Below are 24639 nucleotides of genomic sequence, written 5' to 3' on the forward strand. Positions count from 1 at the left end.
AGTAGGTCTAGGGAAGGGATTATTCCCCTTTATTCAGGGCTGGTGAAGCCACATCTGGAATATTGTGTCCAGTTCTGGGCCCCTTATTACAGAAAGGATGTGGACACATTGGAGAGGGTCCAGTGGATGGCATCCAAAATGATTAGGGGGTTGGAGCACATGATTTATGAGAACACAAAAGGAAAATATATGTAGCACTTTAAAGACTAACAAGATGGTTTATTAGGTGATGAGTTTTTGTGGGCCAGGACCACTTCTTCCGATCGTATTCTGAAAGAGAATTGGGATGATCATATATAACAAAGGAATACAAGGAAGAAAGTGAACACATTATAAACTGAAAAATCAGATTTTAGAACAGAAGGTAGGGAGAAGGAGAGGGAGGAAGGAAATAGCTTATTATAAGTCAATGAGTGGCTAATCTGGAGTGATTAGGACTATCAATAGGTGGGAAAGCTGTCTTTGTAATGTGTAAGGTAATTAGCATCTTTATTAAGGACCATTCATAACGTGTCAAATTTAAGCATGAATGAAAGTTCTGAAGTTTCTGTCTGTAATCTGGTGTTGAAGTCTCTTTGAAGTAAAATGCACATTTTCAGATCTTTAAGGGTATGTCCAGGTAGACTGAAATGTAAACTAACAGATTTTTCTTTGTGAAGATGTCTGTCGTCTTATTTGTGGGCATTAATTCTTTGGCGAAATGAGGGTATGTCTACACTTGCACCCTCTTTTGATAGAGGAATGCAAACGAAGACATTTGAAATTGTAAATGAAGCCAGGACTTAAATATCCCATGCTTCATTTGCATAATCGCAGACTGGCGCTATTTCGAAATAGCACTATTTCAAAATAAAAATGCTGTGTAGACAGTTATTCTGAGAGAAAACCCTTCTCTCGAAATAAGTATTAAACCTCATTTTATAAGGATTTTCTCTTGAAATAACACGTCTACACAGCATCTTTTATTTTGAAATAGCGCTGGTCCGCAATTATGCAAATGAAACACAGGATTTTTTAAATCCCAGCTTCATTTACAATTTCAAATGTCTTCATTTGCATCCCTCTATTGAAAGAGGGTGCAAGTGTAGACATACTCTGACTGAGCAGTCTCTCCAATATACATTGCAGAGGGACACTGCTGGCGCATGATGGCATAAATTATACTGCTGGACGAACAGGAATATGAGTCCTTGATCATATAACTGACATGGTTAGGTCCAGTGATGGTGTCACCAGAGTAAATATGTGGACAAAGTTGGCAATGGGGTTTGTTTCTAGGGAAAGTTCCAGGGTTGGTTTTAATATGGCATGCCCAGTGGTTATTTGTAAGAATCTTCCTGAGGTTAGGTGATTGTCTATAGAAGAGTATGAGTCTGTCACTAAAGCCTCTTGTAGTAAGGTTGCAGTATAGGTTGCAGTTTATTCATAAGGCGTTGATGACAAGTGGTGTTCTATAGTTGGTTTTCTTGGGCCTATCTTAAAGTAGATGGTTTCTGGGTACTTGTCTGGCCCTTTCAATTTATTTTTTTATTTTCCCCTGTGGGTAATTGAGTTTTATGAATGCTTGGTAGAGATCTTGAAGTTTTTGGTCTCTGTCCGTGGGATTGGAGCAGATGCGGTTGTACCTAAGGGCTTGACTATAGAAGATGGATTGTATTGTGTGTCCTGGATGGAAGCTGGAGGCATGTAGGTAAGTGTAGCAGTCTGTGGGTTTTCTGTAGAGAGTGGTGTTTAATTTTCCATCAGTGATTTGTACTGTGGTGTCCAGGAAATGGATATCTCGTGTTGAATGGACCAGGCTGAGATTGATGGTGGGGTATAGGTTGTTAAAGTCTCTGTGGAATGCATGTAGTGTTTCTTGACCATGGGTCCAGATCATAAAGATGTCACTGATGTAGCATATGTAAAGGATGGTAATAGGGGACAAGATCTGAGGAAACGTTGTTCTTAGTCAGCCATAAAGATGTTAGCGTACTGTGGGGCCATGCGGGTACCCACGGCTGTGCCACTGATCTGGAGGTATAAGTTGTCCCCAAATTGGAAATAATTGTGGGTGAGAATAAAGTTACATAGATCTGCTACCAGATTAGCTGTGGTAACCTCTGGGATAATGTTTCTAATCGCTTCTAATGATCTTCATGTGGAATATTGGTTTAGAGAGCTTCTACATCCATGGTGGCAAGGGTTATCAGGGAGGTTATCAATGTTTTGTAATTTTCTCAGGAAGTGAGTGGTATCTCGGAGATAACTGGGAGTGTTGGTAACATAGGGTTTGAGGAGGGAGTCCACATAGCTGGATAATCCAGTAGTGAATGTGCCAATACCTGAAATGGTGGGATGTCCAGGGTATTCACATTTATGGATTTTGGGAAGCAAATAGAACAATCCTGGTCAGGATTCAGAAGGCATTTCTGTGTGAATTTGGTCCTGAGTAGAGGCAGGGAGTTCCTTAAGAAGAGAGTGAAGTTTCTTTTGGTATTCTGCAGTGGGATCAGAGGAGAGAGGTCTGTAAAATGTGGTGTTGGAGAGTTGTCTAGTTGCCTCCTGTTCATAGTTTGACTTATTCATAATGACCACAGCACCCCCTTTGTCAGCTGGTTTGATTATAATGTCAGAGTTGTTTTTGGAACTTTGGATAACATAGTGTTCAGCATGGCTGACATTATTTGGCACTTGTTGTTTGCGCATAATGTCAGTCTGCATTGTTGCGGAAGCATTGAATATAGAAATCCAGATTGTAATTATGACCATCGGGGGAATCCACATAGAATTTTGTTTCTTTTGTTGTTGATGGGGGGATCTAGTTGGTCAGATTTTTGCTTATTGGTAACTTGGAAGTATTCTAGTAGATGGAGGCAGTGAAAGAAAGCTTCAAGGTCACCACAAAATTGAACCCAGTTTCTGGGAGAGGTGGGGCAGAAAGAAAGACCCCGGGATAAGACAGACTCTTCTGTGGGGTTGAGTTTGTAGCTAGAAAGGTTGACAATATTATCTGGTGGGCTGAGGTAGTTGCTGTTGTAGTATCCTGTGGTGTGGAGTAGTTTAGAAAATGTACTATCTTTTCTTTTTTGTAGAGTGCAGAAGTGTGTATTGTAGATTTCTTGTCTGGTAGAATAAAAGTCCTGTAAGGTGTTAACTGGTGTGGATGTTTGTCTAGATATGAGAGTTTCAAGATTAGAGATGTCATTCTTGATATTCTTCTGTTTCTTGTATAGGATACTGATTAAGTAGTTCCTTAATTTCTTGTATAGTATGTGGCACATTCTCTCACTATAATCAGTACAGTATATTGATCTTAATGAGCTGCTCACTTTCAGTCCTTTGGGTACGATGTCCATCTTTTTGCACTTGGATAAAAAGAGGATGTCTGTCTGGATATTTGCAAGTTTTTTTAATATTGTTGATAGATTTCCATTCCAAATGGCTAAATGTAGTGCCTTGCATGTTGAATAGTAACAGAGATTTATGAGGTGAGACCTGAGGGATTTTGGCTTATTTAGTCTACTGAAGAGAAGAGTGAGGGTGGATTTGATAGCAGCTTTTAACTACCTGAAAGGAGGTTCCAAAGAGGCTGGAGATAAGCTGTTCTCAGTGGCGACAGATGGCAGAACGAGGAGCAACGGGCTCAAGTTGCAGTGCAGGAGGTTTAGGTTGGACATTAGGAAAAAGTATTTCACTAGGAGTATGATGAAGCACTGGAATGGGTTACCCAGGGAGGTGGTAAATGGTTACTGTGACAGTGTCTGCATACCCCGCACTGAAGCAGGTGTGGTTAATACTCTGTGGTCAGAGGAAGTCCTGCCCCTTTACCCAGACTGGGCATGATCCAAATGCAGGGGAAGCATAAAAGCAGGAAAGCAGCTCAGTCTAGCCTGGCCATCACAGGAGAAGGACCTCCAGCTGTGGATCTCCAGGGACCATGTAGGATGCCACCCTTCCAGCACTAGTAGGAAGTGACCCAGGAAGGGTGTCACAGTGGTATCTCCCACCCAGGTGAGCTCAGTGTGTTTTGGTCGGAGTCCCTGCTGAGCTAGTGGTAGAATGCTCTGCCACTCACAGGGCCCTGTGTTGGGACCTGGTGAAGTAAGGTAGGCTCAAGTCCCCCTACCAAAGTTGACACCCCGGCCCCTATTGACTCTAGCTGATAGGTTGTACAGGCCCTGGAATAAGGGCTAGCTATTGACTCTGGCCATGAGGCTGTACTTCGCTGAGATAAGCATTAACTATTGACCCTAGCTACACTGCACTGGGATAAGGGCTAACTATTGACTCTGGCCACTAGGATGTGCTATCTTATTAATTAATAAAACACAGGAAGAGAAACAAAAAAGTACCATTGTGGCTTAACAACCAAATAAAAGAAGCAGTGACAGACAAAAAGTCATTTTTTAAAAAGTGGAAGTCAAATCCTAGTGAGGAAAATAGAAAGGAGCATAAACTTCATCAAATTACGTGTAAAAATATAAGAAACCAAAAAGGAGTTTGAAGAACAGCTAGCCAAAAACTCAAAGTAATAGCAAAATGTTTTTTTAAATACATCAGAAGCAGGAAGCTGGATAAACAACCAGTTGGGCCCTTGGGTGCTAAAGGAGCACTCAAAGATGATAAAGTCATAGCAGAGAAGCTGAATGAATTCTTTTCTACTGTCTTCACAGCTAAGGATACTGAGGAGATTCCCAAACCTAAGCCATTGTTTTTAGGTGTCAAATTGGAGGAATTGTCCCAGATTGAGGTGTCATTAGAGGAGGTTTTGGAACAAACTGATAAACTTAACAGTAACAGGTTACTGGGATCAGACAGCATTTACCCAAGAGTTCTGAAAGAACTCAAATGGGAAATTGCAGAACTATTAACGTGGTTTGTAAACTAACCTTTAAATCAGCTTCCATACCTAATGACTGGAAGATAGCTAATGTGATGTCAATATTTAAAAAGGTGTCTAAAGGTGATCCTGGCAATTATAGATCAGTAAGTCTAAAGTCAGTACCAGGCAAATTATTTGATACTATAGTAAAGAAACAAATTGTCAGACAAATAAATGAACATAATTTGTTGGAAGAAAGTCCACATGGTTTCTATAAAGGGAAATCATGCCTTTCTAATTTTCTTGAGTTCTTTGAGGGGATTAACAAACATGTGGACAAGGGGGATCCAATGGATATAGTGTACTTAGATTTCCAGAAAGACTTTGACAAGGTCCCTCACCAAAGGCTCTTAAGTAATGTAAGTTATCATGGGATAAGAGGGACGATCCTTTCATGGATTGATAACTGGATAAAAGACAGGAAACAATGGGTAGGAATAAATGGTAAGTTTTCAGAGTGGAGAGAGGTAATTAGTGGGGTCCCCCAAGGGTCTATTCTGGGACCAATCCTGTTCAACTTATTTAGAAATACTCTGGAGAAAGGAGGCAATAATTGATACCAAACTGCTCAAGATAGTTAGGACCAAAGCAGACTGTGAAGAGCTTCAAAAATATCTCTCTAAACTAAGTGATTGGGCAACAAAATGGCAAATGAAATTTAATATTGATAAATGTAAAGTAATGCACATCGGGAAAAATAACCCCAAATATATATACAAAATGAGGGGGTCTAATTTAGCTACAACTACTCAAGAGAGATCTTGGAGTCATTCTGGATAGTTCCCTGAAAACATCCACTCAGTGCGCTGCAGCCGTCAAAAAAGCAAACAATGTTAAGAATCCTTAAAAAGGTATAGAACAGGGGTGTCCAAACTTTTTCAAAGAGGGCCAGATTTGAAGAAGTGAACATGCGTGAGGGCTGTCCCCGCACTCTCAGCCCCAAGGCGGACGGCCCGCGGGGTCGGAGGCGGGCGGAGAGCGCAGGGCACGCCGGTCTCACGGCGGCCTGGGGGCAGGGCGAACCCGCAGCCGAGCGGGGCTGCGGACGTGCCCTACAGGGCAGGCTCTAGGACCGCGGAGGCCATGGGCGGCAGCAGCGTGGCTGGAAGCGGCGCGCTGGGCGTGCCAGTTCAAAAGAGCGCCGGGGAGCCAGGAGAGGGGGAGGAAGCGGGGGCCATATTAAACCGGAACACGGGCCGCAATTGGCCCGCGGGCCGGACTTTGGACATGCCTGGTATAGAACATAAGACAAAAAATATCTTATTGACTCTGTATAAAATCATGGTACCTACACATCTTGAATACTGCATACAGATATGGTTGTCTCGTCTCAAAGATATATTGGCACTGGAAAAGATTCAGAGAAGGGCAACAAAAATGATTAGGGGTTTGGAACTGGTCTCCTATGAAGAGAGATTAAAAAGACTTGGACTTTTCATCTTAAAAGAAGAGACTAAGGGGGATGTAATAGAAGTCTATAAAATCATAACTGGTGTGGAAAAAGTGAATAAGGAAAAGTTATTTACTTAAATTAATGGAGATTGCCTATCTCCTAGAACTGGAAAGGACCTTGAAAGGTCATTGAGTCCAGTCCCCTGCCTTCAGAGCAGGACCAAGTACCACCCCTGACAAATTTTTGCCCCAAATCCCTAAATGACCTCCACAAGGTTTGACCTCACAACTCTGGGTTTAATAGACCAACGCTCAAACCACTGAGCTATCCGGCCCACAATATAAAAACTGGGAGTCACCAAACGAAATTAAGAGGTAGCAGGTTTAAAACAAAGGCTACAGGGACCAATCCAGTGTTTCTGCACAAAAACTTGTGGAGCATCCATACCTCAAGCCCATTTTCACAAGAAAATCGACAGAATAGAAGGGTTTTTGCACAAGAGTTATTCCTCTTTCTATGATCTTGCACAAAAAGGTGTGTTTGAATGGGGAACTGCCTCTTTTTGCACAAAAAAAACCTATAAAAAATACAGGTGCCCTGGTGGCCATTCTGTGAATACCTATCAATGCTTTCTTTCGAGAGAGCATCCATGCAGTCTGAATGCTCTCTTCCACAAAAGGTCATCACTTTTTTGTGGATGCTCGCTTGCGCAAGAAGCCTGTAGTGTAGACATAGACAAACAAAAGGATGTTTTTCTTCACTCTGCGCACAGTCAGGCTCTGGAACTCTTTGCCAGAGGATGTGGTGACAGTCAGGACTTTAACAGATCTTTAACAGCTCTTCATGAAGAGCTAGATAGATTCATGGATGTTAGGTCCATCAATGGCTATTAGCCAGGATGGATAGGAATGGTGTCCCCCCTAGCCTCTGTTTCTCTGAAGGTGAGTGGCAGGGAAGGGATCACATGAGGATTACCTGTTGTGTTCCTTCCCTCTGGGACATCTGGTATTGGTCATTGTTGGCTGGAGGAACCATTGGTCTGACCCAGAATGGCCGTTCTTATGTTCTTATGCCCTGGGATAAGGACTAACTATTTACTCCCGGCAGTTAGGTTGTATATCCCTGAGGAAAGGGCTAACATTATTGACTTTTACCATTAAGCTAAACTATTGTAGACCAAGGGTTGTTGTTTACAGACTAAAAGAGACTGTCAATGACTCTGTAGCTGGGCAAGTGATGGCCGCACACCTGGGTACCCCGACTCCAAGGACGAGGTGTGCATACGCTGTGATGCATGGTGGGAAATGTGGGCACTATCCAGGGCATGCTGAGAGGTCCAGGTGGAGAGAGGGAGACAGGGGAGCCTCCTTTTGTCCCTGTAGGTTGGCTAAGAGATGGATATGGAGAAATTGCTCTAGTGGATGGTGGAAAACTAGAGCAGCAAGCCACCCAGCATGAACAGAAGCAGGTGCAGCTGATAAGCACCTAAGCCCCCAACACCAGCTGCAAAGGGTGCAACAGCAGGAGCAACAGCTGCTCTGGGAGCTGGCCATCCAGTACCAGACCCAGGAGGAAGCCTGCTCCAACAGGTAGTTGCACTGCTATAGCCAAGGGGTCCAATCAGCTCTGTTGCCATGGGCACAAGGAGAGGAGATGCTGGACTAGGGCTGCCCATTCAGCTAACAAAGATGGAGCCAGGAGATGTCCCCAAGGCATTTTTAGTTACCTTCGAATGAGTTGCTATGGCTGCTCGCTTGCCCCAGGAACACTGGGCTACCATATTAGCCCCTTACCTAACATGACCAGCACAGACTGTATTGCACCTAGGCCTCTGAGATGCACTGGAGTATCCACAGGAGAAGGTGGCCATTTTAGACAATACTGGTATCAGCCCAGAGATATACCGGCAGAGGCTGCATAAAGAGGGATGCCCTTTGAGGGCACAGCCATGGGCTGTTGCTCAAAGAATCAGGTACCACTGCTGGAAGTGGCTGTATCCTGAGGGCTTAACCGCACCTCAAGTCGCAGAGTCAGTCACCCTGTAGCTATTCATACAGTTACCCCCTCCAGGAGCCAAGGAGCGGATGCAATGACATCAGCCAACCACAGTGACAGCGGCAGTAACCCTAATGGAGGATTATGTAGCAGCAAAAGAAACTGGAGCTAGATCTTGGTAGTCAGAGAGGCCAAGGAGATGAGAGGGTCTGGGGAGAGTGAAGCCATGGAGGATGGAAGGGATGGGATCTCCATGCACATACTATACCTAGCAGGCCAAGACCCCCCAGGACAGAACACCAAAGAGTGGTGACCCAGAACACAGGGAAATAAACTCTTCCACAAGGGGAGAGAAGTCTTCCCAAGGATGATCCTCAATCTATAGGCCTCCGAGACCATTGTTGGAAGTGCATCCAAGGGTGACATTTCTGGAAGGACGGCCCATATGTGGATTGGACAAGTCTTGGTGGCTGGCACAGGGCCCTCAACCTGGAAAATTGGTGATCTCGGTGGTACTGGATGGCATAGAGGCCACTGCTCTGCTGGACTATGGCTACAGCCGAACTATTACACCTGAAAGGGGTGGCCCCTCCCAACTAACATACCACAGGTGTAAAAACGAGATTGGCCCATGTTGCAAGAGGTCATGAGGGAGTGCCTAGAGGCATTTTACCTAGAGATTTGTGACTCAGAACCAGGCAGAGGGTCAGTGAAGGAAAAATAGAGCTCAAGAACAGGTATGTGGAGCTGGAGAATGAAAAAGGGGTACAGCAGGTAGATAATGAAGATGGAAGGGTAAGGAAGAAGAGAAGAGTGGCTAGTCCCATAGATAAAGGGGAAGACTTAATGGAGACAACACCAATAATGAGCATTAGGAGGATACAGGATGGGTTAAAGAGAATTACAAGGGAAAATAGGAAGGGCAAGGACTTGCAGCCAGAGGAAGCTAGAGATAGAGAATTGCACTGTCACTAGGAAAAGGCAGGTCTATGTGATTGGGGATGCCTTATTGAGAAGAATAGACAGGCCTGTAACCAGAGCTGACCCAGAGAATAGAAGGATGTGCTATCTGCCAGGTGCTAAGATACGAGATGTGGAACTGAGGTTGAAGAGGATTATTAAGGGAGCAGGAAGGAATCCATTGATCATCTTTCATGTAGGAACAAATGATATGGCTAGATTCTCGCTGGAACGAATTAAGGGAGACTATGCTAGGCTGGGGAGGACGCTCAAGGAAATTGAGGCTCAGGTGATCTTTAGTGGGATTCTGCCTGTTCCTAGAGAAGGGCAACGAAGATGTAACAGAATTATGATGATCAATAGATGGCTTAGGCAGTGGTGCTATAAGGAGGGCTTTGGGATGTATGGTCACTGGGAGGCATTTATGGACAGAGGACTGTTCTCTAGGGATGGACTTCACCTAAGTAGGGAGGGAAATAGACTTCTAGGATGGAGGCTGGCTCAACTGATTAAAAGAGCTTTAAACTAGGAATTTGGGGTAGATGGTTCGGAGATGTCCAAGTAATCTCTACGCCGGATTTTAACACTGTTAGGGTATGTCTACACTACCACCCTAGTTCGAACTAGGGTGGTAATGTAGTCAACTGGAGTTGCAAATGAAGCCCGGGATTTGAATTTCCCAGGCTTCATTTGCATGTTGCCGGGCGCCGCCATTTTTAAATGTCCGCTAGCTCGGACTCCGTGCCCCGCGGCTACACGCAGCACGAACTAGGTAGTTCCACGAGGAGTAACGGTAGTTCGGAATAGGAAGCCTAGTCCGAACTACCTAGTTCGAACTAGGATGGTAGTGTAGACATACCCAGAGGGAGGAAAAAGAAGTAAGAAAGGATATAGCTGGGGGTAGGAGAATGAACATAAGGAAGGATAGGGTGGATACTAGTCTAATAGGTCATATTGGAGGTATAACATCCGTGCCAAATTGGGTAAAGAATGTGAATGAGGCCAAACAGCAAAAATTAAGATATTTGTACACCAATGCGAGGAGCCTAGGTAACAAAAAGGAGGAACTAGAGCTACTGGTCCAGGAAGTGAAACCAGATATTATAGGAAGAACAGATACATGGTGGAATACTAGGCATGACTGGAGTACAGGTATTGAAGGGTATGTGCTGTTTAGGAAAGACAGAAATAAGGGTAAAGGTATGGAGTCTCATTGTATATCAAAGATGAGATAGATTGTAAAGAAATAAAAAGTGATGGAATGGAGAAGACAGAGTCTGTTTGGGCAAAAATCATATTGGGAAAGAAAACTATCAGATCCTCCCCTGGGATAGTTCTTGGGGTGTGTTATAGACCACCAGGATCCAATTTGGATATGGATAGAGACCTCTTTAATGTTTTTAATGAAGTAAATACTCATGGAAACTGCATAATCATGGCAGATTTCAACTTTCCAGATATAGACTGGAGAACAAGTGCTAGTAATAATAATAGGGCTCAGATTTTCCTAGATGTGATAGCTGATGAATTCCTTCATCAAGTAGTTGGTGAACCAACAAGGGGGGATGCTATTTTAGATTTGGTTTTGGTGAGTAGCGAGGACCTCATAAATGAAATGGTTGTAGGGGACAATCTTGGCTCGAGTGATCATGAGCTAATTCAGTTCAAATTAAATGGAAGGATAAACAAAAATAAATCTGAGTCTAGGGTTTTTATTTCAAAAGGGCTAACTTTAATAAATTAAGGAAATTAGTTAGGGAAGTTGATTGGACTAAAGAAATTATGGATCTTGAAGTGGAGGAGGCCTGGAATTATTTTAAGTTAAAGTTGCAGAAGCTGTCAGAAGCCTGTATCCCAAGAAAAGGGAAAAAAATTCTAGGCAGATACGTTAGACCAAGCTGGATGAGCAAGCATCTCAGAGGTGATTAAGAAAAAGCAGAAAGCATATAAGGAGTGGAAAATGGGAGGGATCAGTAAAGAAAGCTACTTTATTGAGGTTAGAGCATGTAGGGACAAAGTGAGAGAGGCTAAAAGTCAGGTAGAGTTGGACCTTGCAAAGGGAATTAAAACCAATAGTAAAAGGTTTTATAGCCATATAAGTAGGAAAAAAACAAAAAAAAGTAGGGCCGCTAATTACTAAGGATGGAGTGGAGGTTAAGGATAATCTAGGAATGGCCCAATATTTAAACAAATACTTTGCTTCAGTCTTTAATGAGGCTAATGAAGAGCTTAGGGATAATGGTAACATAACAAATAGGACTAAAGATATGGAGGTAGATATTACCATATCCGAGGTAAAAGCCAAACTTGAACAGCTTAATGGGAGTAAATCGGGGGGCCCAGATAATCTTCATCCGAGAATATTAAAGGAACTGGCACATGAACTTGCAAGTCCATTAGCAAACATTTTTAATAAATCTTTAAACTCAGGGGTTGTACCATTTGACTGGAGAATTGTTAATATAGTTCCGATTTTTAAGAAAGGGAAAAAAAGCAACCTGGGTAACTATAAGCCTGTTAGTTTGACATCTGTAGTATGTAAGATCCTGGAAAAAATTTTGAAGGAGAAAGTAGTTAGAGACATTGAGGCTAATGGCAATTGGGACAAATTACAACATGGTTTTACAAAAGGTAGATGGTGCCAAACCAACCTGATCTCCTTTTTTGAGAAAGTAACAGATTTTTTTAGGTAAAGGAAATGCAGTGGATCTAATCTACCTCGACTTTAGTAAGGCATTTGATACAGTACCACATGGGGAATTATTGGTTAAATTGGAAAAGATAGGGATTAATATGAAAGTTGAGAGGTGGATAAGCAACTGGTTAAAGGGGCGTCTACAGCGGATCATACTGAAAGGTGAACTGTCAGGTTGGAGGAAGGTTACTAGCGGAGTTCCTCAGGGATCAGTTTTGGGGCCAATTTTATTTAATCTTTTTATCGCTGACCTTGGCACCAAAAGTGGAAGTGTCCTGATAAAATTTGCGGATGACACAAAGTTGGGAGGTATTGCCAGTTCAGAAAAGGATCGGGATATCATACAGGAAGATCTGGATTATCTTGTAAATTGGAGTGATAGCAATAGGATGAAATGTAATAGTGAGAAGTGTAAGGTTATGCATTTAGGGATTAATAACAAGAATTTTAGTTATAAGCTGGGGACACATCAGTTGGAAGTAACGGAGGAGGAGAAGGACCTTGGAGTCCTGGTTGATTATAGGATGACTATGAGCCACCATTGTGACATGGCCTTGAAAAAGGCTAATACGGTCTTGGGATGCATTAGGCGAGGTATTTCCAGTAGGGATAAGGAGGTGTTAGTGCCATTATACAAGGCATTGGTGAGACCCCATTTGGAATACTGTGTGCAGTTCTGGTCTCCCATGTTTAAGACGGATGAATTCAAACTGGAACAGGTACAAAGAAGGGCCCCTAGGATGATCCGAGGAATGGAAAACCTGTCTTATGAAAGGAGACTCAAGGAGCTTGGCTTGTTTATCTTAACCAAAAGAAGGCTGAGGGGGGACATGATTGCACTCTTTAAATATATTAGAGGGATAAATACCAGGGAGGGAGAGGAATTATTTAAGCTTAATACCAATGTGGACACAAGAACAAATGGATATAAGTTGGCTAGTAGGAAGTTTAGACTTGAGATTAGACGAAGGTTTCTAACCATATAGGAGGGAGGTTCTGGAACGGCCTTCCAAGGGAAGTAGTGGGGGCAAAAGATCTATCTGGTTTCAAGATTAAACTAGGTGGGTTTATGAAGGGGATGGTTTGAGGAGATAACATGATCTTGGTAAGTAATTGACCATTCATTATCAGTGGGAAATAGGTCAATGGAGGGATGATAGGAGTTACTAGAGAACTTTCTGGGTGTCTGGCTGATGAGTCTTGCCCACATGCTCAGGGTTTAGCTGATCGCCATATTTGGGGTTGGGATGGAATTTTCCTCCAGGGTAGATTGGCAGAGGCCCTGGAGGTTTTTCGCCTTCCTCTGTAGCATGGGGTACAGATCACAGCTGGAGGATTCTCTTCATCTTGGGGTCTTCAAAGTATTTGAAGGCTTCAATATCTGAGAGATAGGTGAGAGGATTATTCTAGGAGGGGTGGGTGAGATTCTGTGGCCTGCACTGTGCAGGGGGTCAGACTAGATGATCATAATGGTCCCTTCTGACCTTAAAGTCTATGAGTCTATAAGTCCCGGCTTGACCAAGCCCTGTCTATGATGATTTAGTTGGGGTTGGTTCTGCTTTGGGCAGGGAGCTGGACTCGATGACTCCTGAGGTCTCTTTCAGCTCTATGATTCTACGATTCACTGCTTCTTGGGAACTGCAGTGCTACTGGTGGGGAGAACTCAACGCAAGTGGTGCACAGAGGAGTCTGTGCACTTTCTGCAGGGTAAGAAGAGGCTCACGGGCACAGCTTGGTACATGCCCTCCTCTCAGTTTTGGCACCTTGTGTCACTCTGGCCCATAGCAGCCAGGAACAAACTCTCAGGGAAAATCCCTCTTTTCTTGCAACAACCCTCTTCTGTATTGGCTACTTACCTTCTCCTCTTGCAGTGACTGAGGCTGTGGCCCTACAGATAACCGTCTCCTTCACTGAGCCATCCTGGTGCATTCCCTGAGCACTGCCAGCCAGTGCACTGACTGCAGCAGGGGACCTGGGTGAGGAGAATGTTTTGGCAAAGTCTGGCCTGACTCCAACCAGGAATGAAAAGTGAAAGCATCTGAGAAGGGCTGAGGGAGATATGGTGGGGGAGCTACTGTCTATTATTGGACTGATGTCTGTTGGTGAAAGGGACACACTTCTGTGTTTACACATGACTCTGTTCTGAAGGGTAAAACACTTGTCTGTTTACAACAGACCTTGGTCTAACAGAGAATATAACCTCCCCCAGCTTTTGTCACTCCTGTCCTGAACTGACATGGCTACAGCAACACTTCACCCCAGACGACAGCTGCTGCCTTTTGGAAAGTTTTCTTGTGTTCTGTCAGGACAGCACCCCTCAAAATCATCACGGATCCTTGTGTGTTTGCTCTAGGTGAGATCTAGCGCACAGGGCTGGCTGGTTATTTGTGGGATAATTCTGAATGAGCCCAACCCCAAATCCTTCATTCTCTTTCTACTCACTGTAAAGTGAAGTCCCACTGCAGTCAGTGACTGATTGCTTGAGCAAGGGATACTGGGTTTGGCCCTATGGGTTGGCCCTGCACCAAAATCCAAGGCAGATGAGTCTTAGTCACAAGAATGGACATAGTTGTAAAGTCCATGGAAAGACCAACCCACCTCTCCAACATTCAGCATGGGGTTGGGAACCACCCTCCCTTCATTGTGACGGCAAACATGCAGCTCCAGCGGAGACACAGGGGCAGTTTTACGGAAAGGGGCACTAAAGGATCTGTTGCTCTGGTACCTCTTTGTGTGTACACAGCTCCCGTGTCCTGGTGAGGTTCAGATGAGAATGACTCTGTGCCATGCACTTGCCAGGGGAGCGGTACAAGGCAGGGCACTTGTATTGTCAGTGTAAAGGGATTGCTTGGCCCCTTGGTAAGTGTTTTTGGTTGGTCATTTCCCAATCCCAAAACGCAGGGGCAGGGCTGGTGAGAAATCAGGGGCCTGAGATGACCCAAAGGCAATGGGGAGAATCTAATGCTCTAGGCCAGCATGATTGACAGGGCATAAGGGATTGGTCGGCAAAGGCTTTCCCAGCTGATGGAGCCACGTCTAGACTACCACGCTGTGCTGGATCAGCTGATCATCAGCACAGCACGGCGGCCATGCTTATTTTAATGAAGTGGGGATTATTTCAATCCCCACTTCTTTGCCTACGCCGGGTAAACTAGTTTATATGGCTCCATTGACTGAGACATGTAGTCTAGACATACCCTAATAGCAGCATGAGCAGGGGCCAGTGATACCACAGAGTGACCACTGGGGGCAGCCGCACAACCAAGGGACTGGCCAGCTGGGGTTAGAGCTCCACCATCTTGCCTGCCACTTGCCTAGGTTAAATGCCCCCTTTACCCAAACCCCTCTCCCCAGCCCTCAGCCCCAATACCAGACCCACCACCGCAGCCCTCACCCCAAGGGGCACCACCAAGGCGGGCAACACAACCTTGGCCCCTACTGCAGGAGCCATAGGCCCCAGCACAGCTGGGCCACTCAGCACAGTGGTGGTTATAGCCTCCATAGTCCCCCCACTCTGCCCTGGTCCAGGCCTGGAGAGTGCCATTCTGCACAGCCATCCCCCCTGCCCATGCACCAGGACATAGAATCATAGAACCATAGAGCTGGAAGAGACCTTAGAAGGCCATCAAGTCCAGTCCCCTGCCCAAGGCAGGACCGATCCCAACTAAATCAACCCAGCCAGGGCTTTGTCAACCTGAGACTTAAACACCTCTAGGGATGGAGACTCCACTACTTCCCTAGGTAACCCATTCCAGTGCTTCACCACCCTCCTAGGGAAATAGTTTTTCCTAATATCCAGCCTGGACCTCTCACGTCACAACTTGAGACCATTGCTCCTTGTTCTGCCATCTGTCACTACTGAGAACAGCCTCTCTCCATCCTCTTTGGAACCTCCCTTCAGGAAGTTGAAATCAAATCCCCCCTCACTCTTCTCTTCTGCAGATTAAATAGACCCAACTCCCTCAGTCTCTCCTCGTAGGTCATATGCTTCAGCCCCCTAATCATTTTGGCTGCCCTCTGCTGGACCCTCTCCAATGCATCCACATCCTTCCTGTAATTGGGGGCCCAGAACTGGACACAATACTCCCGATGTGGCCTCACCAGAGACGAGTAAAGAGGAATAATCACATCAGAGTGCACTAGTGGGAGGCTGCCCCCTTCCCCCAGCTGCCTCCTGGGTCTCCCCCTTTAGCCCATGTTAGATAACCCCTCTGGCCCCAAAACCCCCTCCCCCCCACACACACACTCCAGGGCAGCTCCAGCAGGAGGCCTATGCAGCTCCCCACCCACCCCCACGCTGGACCTGAGCAGTGACAGGTAAGTGTTCTGGTAATTCATAGTTTCTTTGAACTGTAGGCAGGGCTGCCCCTATTGATGCTGGAGCCCTACACAGCCCAGCACTGGCAACCCCCGCACAGGAGTAGTGGCTGATCTGTTGGGGGCTGTGGGGGGAGGTGCCAGTGCTGGGGTGCGTAGGGCCTCAGCATTGGGCTGCCAACTCCCTCGGACCAGACGGGCTGTATACGTTGTTGCAAATGGCCCCTGGCTGGCAGCTCAGGAGAGTCTCAGCCCACAGCAGGAGCAGGGAAAGGAGGGAGGTTCCCCTCAGGGGAGCAGGCGGGAGGGGCAGGGGCAGTGAGTGGTGTGAGTACAGGCCAGAGGGAGCCACCCGCCTGGCTGAGAGAAGAGGAAACCACCACTTCTCTGCAGGTGCCTCTGAACAGCTGCCGCCTGCTCCTCCCGAGTCCCCCAGCCCACACTGGTACCTGCCTGGGGAGTGGGGGATGGGCACAGCCCATGGGGGCCAGCTAAGAGATGAGGTTGGAGGCCGGAGATGGCGAAGAGCCATCAGGCCAAGGCAAGGCAGTCGAGGGAATGGGGTCCATAGGTGGCACTCAGCTCTATGGGCATCAAATGTCATGGTGCCCCACAGAGCCATGTATTTTATGTGTCAGTAGGGGTGCTCCTCACTGTATGTAACAGTCAAGAAAGTGTCCCAAGCAGAGAGAGCATCTCAGAGCGGGGACACCTTGCCCTCTGTTCCTCAGGAACCACAGCAAGGTTTGGCATGAGCCTTGTTGGGGTACAAGAACTCTGCTGTACAGGAGGGTGGAAAGGGAGCCCTCGAGGTCAGGCAGGGCTCTGGGAAAGGACATGGGAGTAGGGACTCAGATCCTTTCACTGGCCCATTTCAAAGGGTCAGTGTAGAAATCAGCAAAGTGTGTCCCAATAGTGGGGCCTTTCTCCAATTACATTTCCCCGTGTACACTGGGTTAGGGAATTCACATCTGCAAGGGCCAATATATTTTAAATCTGTAGCGTTTCAGAGTCCTGGCAATGACGGGTCTTTTTACTATGGGTTTTTCTCCTCCGGTCTTTTTAATTTATTTTTAAATACTGGAAAATTGTTTGTAACTCCCTCCACTTCACCCCCACCCCACGTGGAGAGAATTAAAGGTTTGTCATTGAAACTTTCAAAATACAGGAAAGTGTTAAGACTAAACACTACCCCTAGCTCCTACTGCCAGGGAAGCTGCTAAAAGTTTTGGAATGATAGAAATATTCTCCTCTTCCTTGTGCTGTTTTCATAAGACTGTATTACTCCTATGAAATGTTGAACCAAGAGAAGTTTAAATAAAACTTATAATGGCCCATAGTTGTTACATTAACAACTGAAGTACCACAAATGCCTCCATGCCTGTTCTACAGGGCACCAGAGACTTTATAACTTTCTATTAATAGTTTGCCCAAAGCATGAAAAGTTACACACAGTCTGGGGAATGATCTGGGCTAACTAATTCTGGACAATTTGGGAAGATCCTCCCATTCCCTGGTCCCCTTAAGAACCATCTGGATTTTAGCCCAAGAGTATTAATGTCTAAAGTATCCGAGGGTATGTCTACACTACAAAGTTAATTCAAACTAACAGCTGTTAGTTCAAATTAGCTTTCATAGGCGCTACACATACAAACCGCTAGTTCGAACTTAATTCGAACTAGCAGAGCGCTTAATTCAAACTAGGTAAACCTCATTCTACGAGGACTAACGCCTAGTTTGAATTAAGTAGTTTGAATTAAGGGCTGTGTAGCCACTTAATTCGAAATAGTGGGAGGCTAGCCCTTCCCAGCTTGCCCTGCTGGCCACTCTGGGCCAAACCAGGGAAACTCTTCTGCCCCCCTCCCAGCCCCGGAGCCCTTAAAGGGCCACGGTCTGACTACGCTGCCCGTGCCAGGTGCAAGCCTGCCAGCACCCAGCCAGCAGACCCTGCACCTGGCACGGCACAAACCAGCCACCCGCTGCCACCCAGCCCTCCGCCTCTTCCTGGGACCAGGCTGGTGGCTCCCAGGAACCTGCCCGGGGCCGCAAGAGGCAGGCGCCCGCCTGGTCTAGTGCGGAGATCGTGGACCTCATCCATGACCTCTGCACTAGGCACAGGAAAGTGGCCGTCTAGGGCAGGATAGCTGCAAACCTGGCTACCAAAGGCCACATGCAAACCCAGGAGCAGGTTTGCATGAAAATCAAGGTGGTCCAGTGAGACCCCTGACCCTGAGCTTAGAACAGAAGAACATAAGAATGGCCATACTGGGTCAGACCAAAGGTCCATCTAGCACAGTAGCCTGTCTGCCAACAGCGGCCAAAACCAGGTACCCCGGAGGGGATGGACCGAAGACAATGACTAAGCCAATTGTCTGGTGCCATCCATCTCCAGCCTTCCACAAACAGAGGCCAGGGCCACCGTTCTACCCCCTGGCTAATAGCACTCCATGGACCCATCCTCCATGACTTTATCTAACTTCTCTTTAAACTCTGTTATAGTTCTAGCCTTCACAGCCTCCTGTGGCAAGGAGTTCCACAGGTTGACCATGTGCTGCGTGAAGAAGAACTTTCACTTATTAGTTTGAAACCTGCTGTCCATTCATTTCATTTGGTGTCCTCTAGTCCTTCTATTATGGGAACTAATTAAGAACTTTTCTTTATTCACCATCTCCACACCACTCATGCTTTTATAGACCTCTATCATATCCCCCTCAGTCTCCTCTTTTCTAAGCTGAAAAGTCCCTGTCTCTTTAGCCTCCGTTCACTTGGGACCTGTTCCAAACCCCTAATCATTGTAGTTGCCCTTTTCTGAACCCTTTCCAAGGCCAAAATATCTTTTTTGAGGTGAGGAGACCACATCTGTACACAGTACTGAAGATATGGCGTACCATAGTTTTATACTTCCCCTCCACCTTTTCCCCTGGCTTCCCCCTTCCAGTTCCCTCCTCCCAGGTTTCCCCCTCCCCTCTCCCACCCTCTCTCTTCCCTTCTCCCACCTCCTTTTCCCAGTCTCCCCAGAAGTTAATCCCCCCCCCTACACACACCCCCAGTTTTGTTAAATAAAGAGAGTTTCTATTTTTGAACACACGTGTCCTTTATTTTTTACATCAGGCAGGAGGGCTAGAGAAGGGTAAGTGGAAGGAGGTGAGGGAGGACTGGGGCATGAGCCCCTGATGGGGAGGACTGGGGTGGCTCTGCGGGCTCCTCGGTGTGTAAGCTCTCCTGCAGGGTCTCCTGGATCCTGACAGCTCCCTGACTGACTCCCCCGGATGGCAGCCTGCGGCAAGTGCAGCCAGGCTGATGGCCGAGTGCTGTGATGTGCCTAGTGCGGGCATTCAGGGTACTCCAAGACAGGACTGCTTTGCTGTCCTTCATTGAGTTAGACCAGCAAGCGGGGAACCCTGAGAACTGTCTGTCCGGGGTGGGGATCGGGTCCCTTTAAGCACAGCCCTTGGCTAGCCTGAGACAGCAGCTCCACGCTCTAAGTCCTAACCTGATGCCCTGCTGGCACTGCTTCCGGCCAGCCTTAACTTTGGTTCAGGGTCCACTCAATGTGGATATGCTAGTTCGAATTAGCAAAATGCTAATTCAAACTAGTTTTTAAGTCTAGATGCGCTAATTTGAATTAGCTTAGTTCAAATTAATTAGCTTAGTTCGAATTAGCGCTGTAGTGTAGACATACCCCCAGTTACTTAGCAGCTTAAGTGCCATTAAAAAAAAAGACTTAGGACCAGTTTTTAAAGGGCATTCAGGTACCTAGAAAGGCAGGCTGGTGCCTAGTGCAATTTTCCAAAGCTGCTGGGACTTTGGCAGCAGACACACTATAAATTCTGCTGGGCACCTATCTGCAGTGTTAAATATTACATGTTCTTTCTAAAAATCTGGCCTGTAGGCTTTGCGTATCAGATGTTTCACTGAAAGTCAATTCAAACTGGGCACTAAACTCTGCTGGCCTTTTTGGAAATCCCAATAGAAAAATCACACAGAATCTTTAAACTGAAGCCAGTGGTTCTAGGAGACAGACACGTTATTTGCAGACAGGCAAGTTTGCTAATTCAATGGGATTTCTTTGGTTTTTCCCCTGACAATGAGTTTGCCAAGTACTTTCCTCCACAATGGCAGTTGCCAACCACGGCCACAGGACCCTGTGGGCAGGCACCGCTAGTGCCCTAATGAACAATCACATCACACAGAAACCTTCAGCAGGAAGCTCCTGGCTGGGTCACGGATCTCTCCCACATGAGCCCCCACCCCGGCCGCAGGTCCCACAGGTGGGCTCAGACCCTCCCTGTCACTGGCTCACGTTCAGCAAAGGAACAGTAAAACGGGAGCCACTCAGAGAAGGACGAGGTGCTAGGATCATGGTAAATGCAACAATGAAACCACTTCCCAGTGACAGGGGGGTGGCCAGTGCCCGGGGAGGTGAGCAGTGATAGTTACAGCTCAGTATCAGCAACAGTAACAGGACTGGCTCTGGCTTTGGTTCATTTCTCACTAGGACACAGGCCCAGGACACCCTACTGGGCCCAAGCCCTTTGGTCTCAGGGGACTGGCCGTTCAGGACTGAGGGGGCTGGTTCTTACTTGAACACGTCACTCCAGAATCCTCTCCATGATCACAGTTACTCACACCCCATCCCAGATTCCCGCAGTCCCAGAGAGCAGACTCGGTACCATCACAGGCAACATCATCCAGCCAAATTGGTCCGGATCCTGATCCAAACCGAGCTCCACCAGGGGCGCTGACGGCAGCTCCACATCCCAGCTGCCTGCAAACCACCCCAGCGTCTTCCATGCCCCAGTCATCGTCACAGACCGTCCCCCACTGGTCCTGGTGTTTAACCTCCACTCTCCCGGCACAGGGGCTGCCTCCATCCGCCAGCCTCAGCTCGTCAGCACCTTCAAAGAGACACAGAGCAGGGTAAGTGTGAGCAGGGAGCCTATCATAAGTCCTTCCCCACTCTGGCATGATAAATGCAGAAGTGGGGGCCAGCAAAAGTACCCCAAAACCTTCTCTACCAGGCTTTAGTATAAAATTTCCCCCAAAAAACCTTAACAACCTAGATTTTGGAAATAAAAACTCTATTGCCACCACCCAAGTATTGATACAAAAATAAGGGGAGAGCTCACTTGGGAAATCTCACCCCTAAAGTACAAACCAGGACACAACCATTAACCAATACCAGGTTAATAAAAATAAAAGAGAAAGAACCCTTATTACACTGCTCTACAGCCAAAATGCTTCTGAAATAAATGTAGTCAAACTTTACTAATTCTGGGTCACTCTATATGACCCTTGACTTGCGAATGGTGGAGGATAAGTGAGTTATGAAGGGAAGGGATCTCAATTTAAACCAGAAATGACTAAAATACATCTTTGACTGGATCTATGAATAAATCTATGACTGGGTTTGGACAGTACTTGCTTTTTAGGCAAAACAATGAATGATGCAATCTGAAGCTGGTATTGCATCATACATGATATGAATTGCATTGTGTTATTCCTAGAAGTCATGGATGATGCAATCATAACAAAGCTTACATCACTCTGCTGAACAAATTGCCCTATATCAGCTCTAGAAATCATACAGTGTTGTGCTCTCTTATTTGTCAGTGTTTGATTTTGCAAAGGGACACATTTCTGTTTAGCCAAAGTGAGCAGAGATGCCTCGTACTTGTGTGAACAGTGCGGATAACTTCTGCTATGTTTGTGGGATAGTGACTTTTGCATCACAAAAGCGCAGTATAACCACTATGGTTAAGAAAGCCTATCACCTTTATTTTGGCTGCAAAATTGGAGATCAGGACAAGAGGTGGGTCCCACACATATGCTGCAACACTTGTGCAGCAAATCTTCGCCAGTGGTTGAACAGGAAAAGGAAATCTATGCCTTTTGCAGTGCCAATGATTTGGAGAGAGCCAACAGATCATACCAGCAATTGTTACTTCTGCATGGTGCCTCCAGTTGGGAAAGGTGTGTCAAAGAAAAAAAAGCGGACTGTGCATTATCCAAACATTCCATCAGCTATATGCCCAGTACCCCACGGAGAAGGACTGCCGGTTCCTGATGCACCAGAATCATTCTCACTTGAGTCAGACGAGGAAGAGAAAGAGGATGAAACTTCTGATCCTGAACCATCAATGTCACAGGACCCACATTTTCTCCCATCCTCCTCCTCTGAACCACACCTCATAACACAAGATGAACTGAATGGGATTTGGAACTACCCAAGAGTAAGGCAGAACTGTTGGGCTCCAGACTACAGCAGTGGAATCTCCTGGCAGGTGATGTTAAGGTTTCCATGTTCCGTGACCGTCAAAAGGATCTTGTCCCATTCTTCTTCATGGAAGGTGCTCTTGTAGCCTGCAACAACATCGATGGTGTGATGGCAGCCCTCAACATCGTTCACGATCCAGATGAGTGGAGACTGTTCATTGATTCATTGAAGACGAGTCTTAAAGCTATTTTGCTGCACAATGGCAATGTTTTGCCATCAATTCCAGTTGGTCATGCAGTCCACATGAAGGAAACCTATGACAACATGAAACAATTTTTGAGGTGCATAAACTATGACCAACATCAGTGGCAGCTTTGTGGAGATTTGAAGGTTGTTGCTCTCTTGCTTGGTCTGCAGATTGGATAAACAAAGTACTGCTGTTTTATCTGTGAATGGGATAGTCGTGCAAGAGATTCCCACTACATCAAGATAGATTGGCCACTCCGACAGTCATTGGAGCCTGGGAGGAAAAGTGTTCAGCATCCACCACTTACTGAATCAAGGAAGATTTTGTTACCACCCTTACATATCAAGCTGGGTCTGATGAAGAACTTTGTCAAGACTATGGACAAAACACAAGCAGCTTTCAAGTTCCTCCGTGGAAAATTTCCAAGGTTAAGTGAAGCTAAAATAAAGGAAGGTGTCTTTGTTGGTCCTCAGATTCATGAACTTCTTCAAGATGATGCATTTGACCATCCACTGCGTGGCAAGGAAAAGACGGCATGGAAAGCCTTCCAGTTAGTGGCAATAAATTTTCTCAGAAACAAGGCAGACAACTACAGGTTGTTGGTGGAAAACCTACTCAAGGCATACAAAAGCCTTGGTTGCAACATGTCACTAAAGATACATTTTTTGCATTCTCATCTAGATTTTTTTCCACCAAACTGCGGAGCAGTGAGCGACGAGCACGGCGAGCGATTTCACCAGGACATTGCAACAATGGAGAAATGCTATCAGGGCAAATGGAGCCCATCAATGCTTGCAAACTATTGCTGGACAGTGACAAGAGATGCTCCATTTAATGAATACAAGAGACAAACCAAGAAGTGCCGAGTAGACACTGAATAGGACTAAACTATGTACATAATAGTTTTTTGCCTTTTGTTTCATAATAAATTGTATTTATATAACCCTTTTGCTGATTTTTAAAGTCTTACATAAACAGGACAGGTGAAATATTATCATGTAAAGCAACCATAAACACATGAAAAGATCTAGGTTTACAATTTATGATTAAAACTCTACTATCTACACAATAGACATAGACATAAAATGTAAAAACTTAAATATCTTGGAAACAGTAGCCAATCAGTTGTTTTAATTGTCATATTTGAATTCAGCACATCAAAATACATAATAAATAGCACATTTTATCTCTGAAGCAGACGACTTCTAAAAAATTGTAGGCCAGTGTTATCGCTACAATATTTCCATTGCAAGCATAACGACTAGATGGAAAAGTCACAAAATAATATACTCATGGAGAAACTCCACCATGGTCCTAGAACTTAGTTACAAAGAAAACCCAAACATTTTTTGGATAAGTGCACAGACATCCAATCCCATTTCCCTAACCATAAAACAATAAAACGGATTGATCTAAACTTTACCCTACTTACAGAAAGTGAAGAATGGTTTCTTGGAGAGAGAGAGACATGTCTGTCTCCCTCAGTCTGAAGAAGAACTGCCAAGGCCCCAGGAGGGAAAAAAAACCCAAAACTCCTTTGTCCCAGTTTGAATTCTTATTGGCCACTCCACCTGGCTTAGGTGTAGTTAACCCCTTAGTCCCCAGGCTACTGGCCATCTCTCATGATCATGACAGAGCCCCTCCCAGCATTACCACAGCAGAGATGGTGCCCAGCAGCTGGGATCCACCCGCAGAGCAAGGAGACTGGGATATGTCCAGAGCTGCCTTGGGGCTCTGCCCTCTTCCACCTCAGACCTCACACTTGGGCTGCCAGTGATGCAGCTCCCGCCATGTTATCCCCACTCCAGAAAATTGGGGGGCTGCATCTGTCCCAGGAGAACACGACAAACCTGCAAACTCTCAGAGTTTTCCTCGTTCCCAACGGCGCCATCTCCTGCCCCCTCACTGGGACTGCAGCCAGCAAGATGCCGCCACCTCCCTACAGTCTGTG

The 24639-nt window shown here is 45.8% G+C and overlaps 1 protein-coding gene across 1 annotated transcript in view; it reads right to left on the bottom strand.

Annotated features, from left to right (window-relative positions):
• The window catches only part of LOC142829940 (scavenger receptor cysteine-rich type 1 protein M130-like), a 72263-nt gene that overhangs the window by 43685 nt on the left and 3939 nt on the right, over positions 1–24639 (bottom strand). The window contains exon 2 of the mRNA XM_075932623.1: positions 20808–21122. Within this exon, the coding sequence (XP_075788738.1) occupies positions 20808–21122 (315 nt within the window). The remainder of the gene's footprint in view (positions 1–20807; positions 21123–24639) is intronic.

The sequence above is a fragment of the Pelodiscus sinensis genome, chromosome 1 (genome assembly GCF_049634645.1).
Source record: "Pelodiscus sinensis isolate JC-2024 chromosome 1, ASM4963464v1, whole genome shotgun sequence".
Classification (NCBI taxonomy): domain Eukaryota; kingdom Metazoa; phylum Chordata; order Testudines; family Trionychidae; genus Pelodiscus; species Pelodiscus sinensis.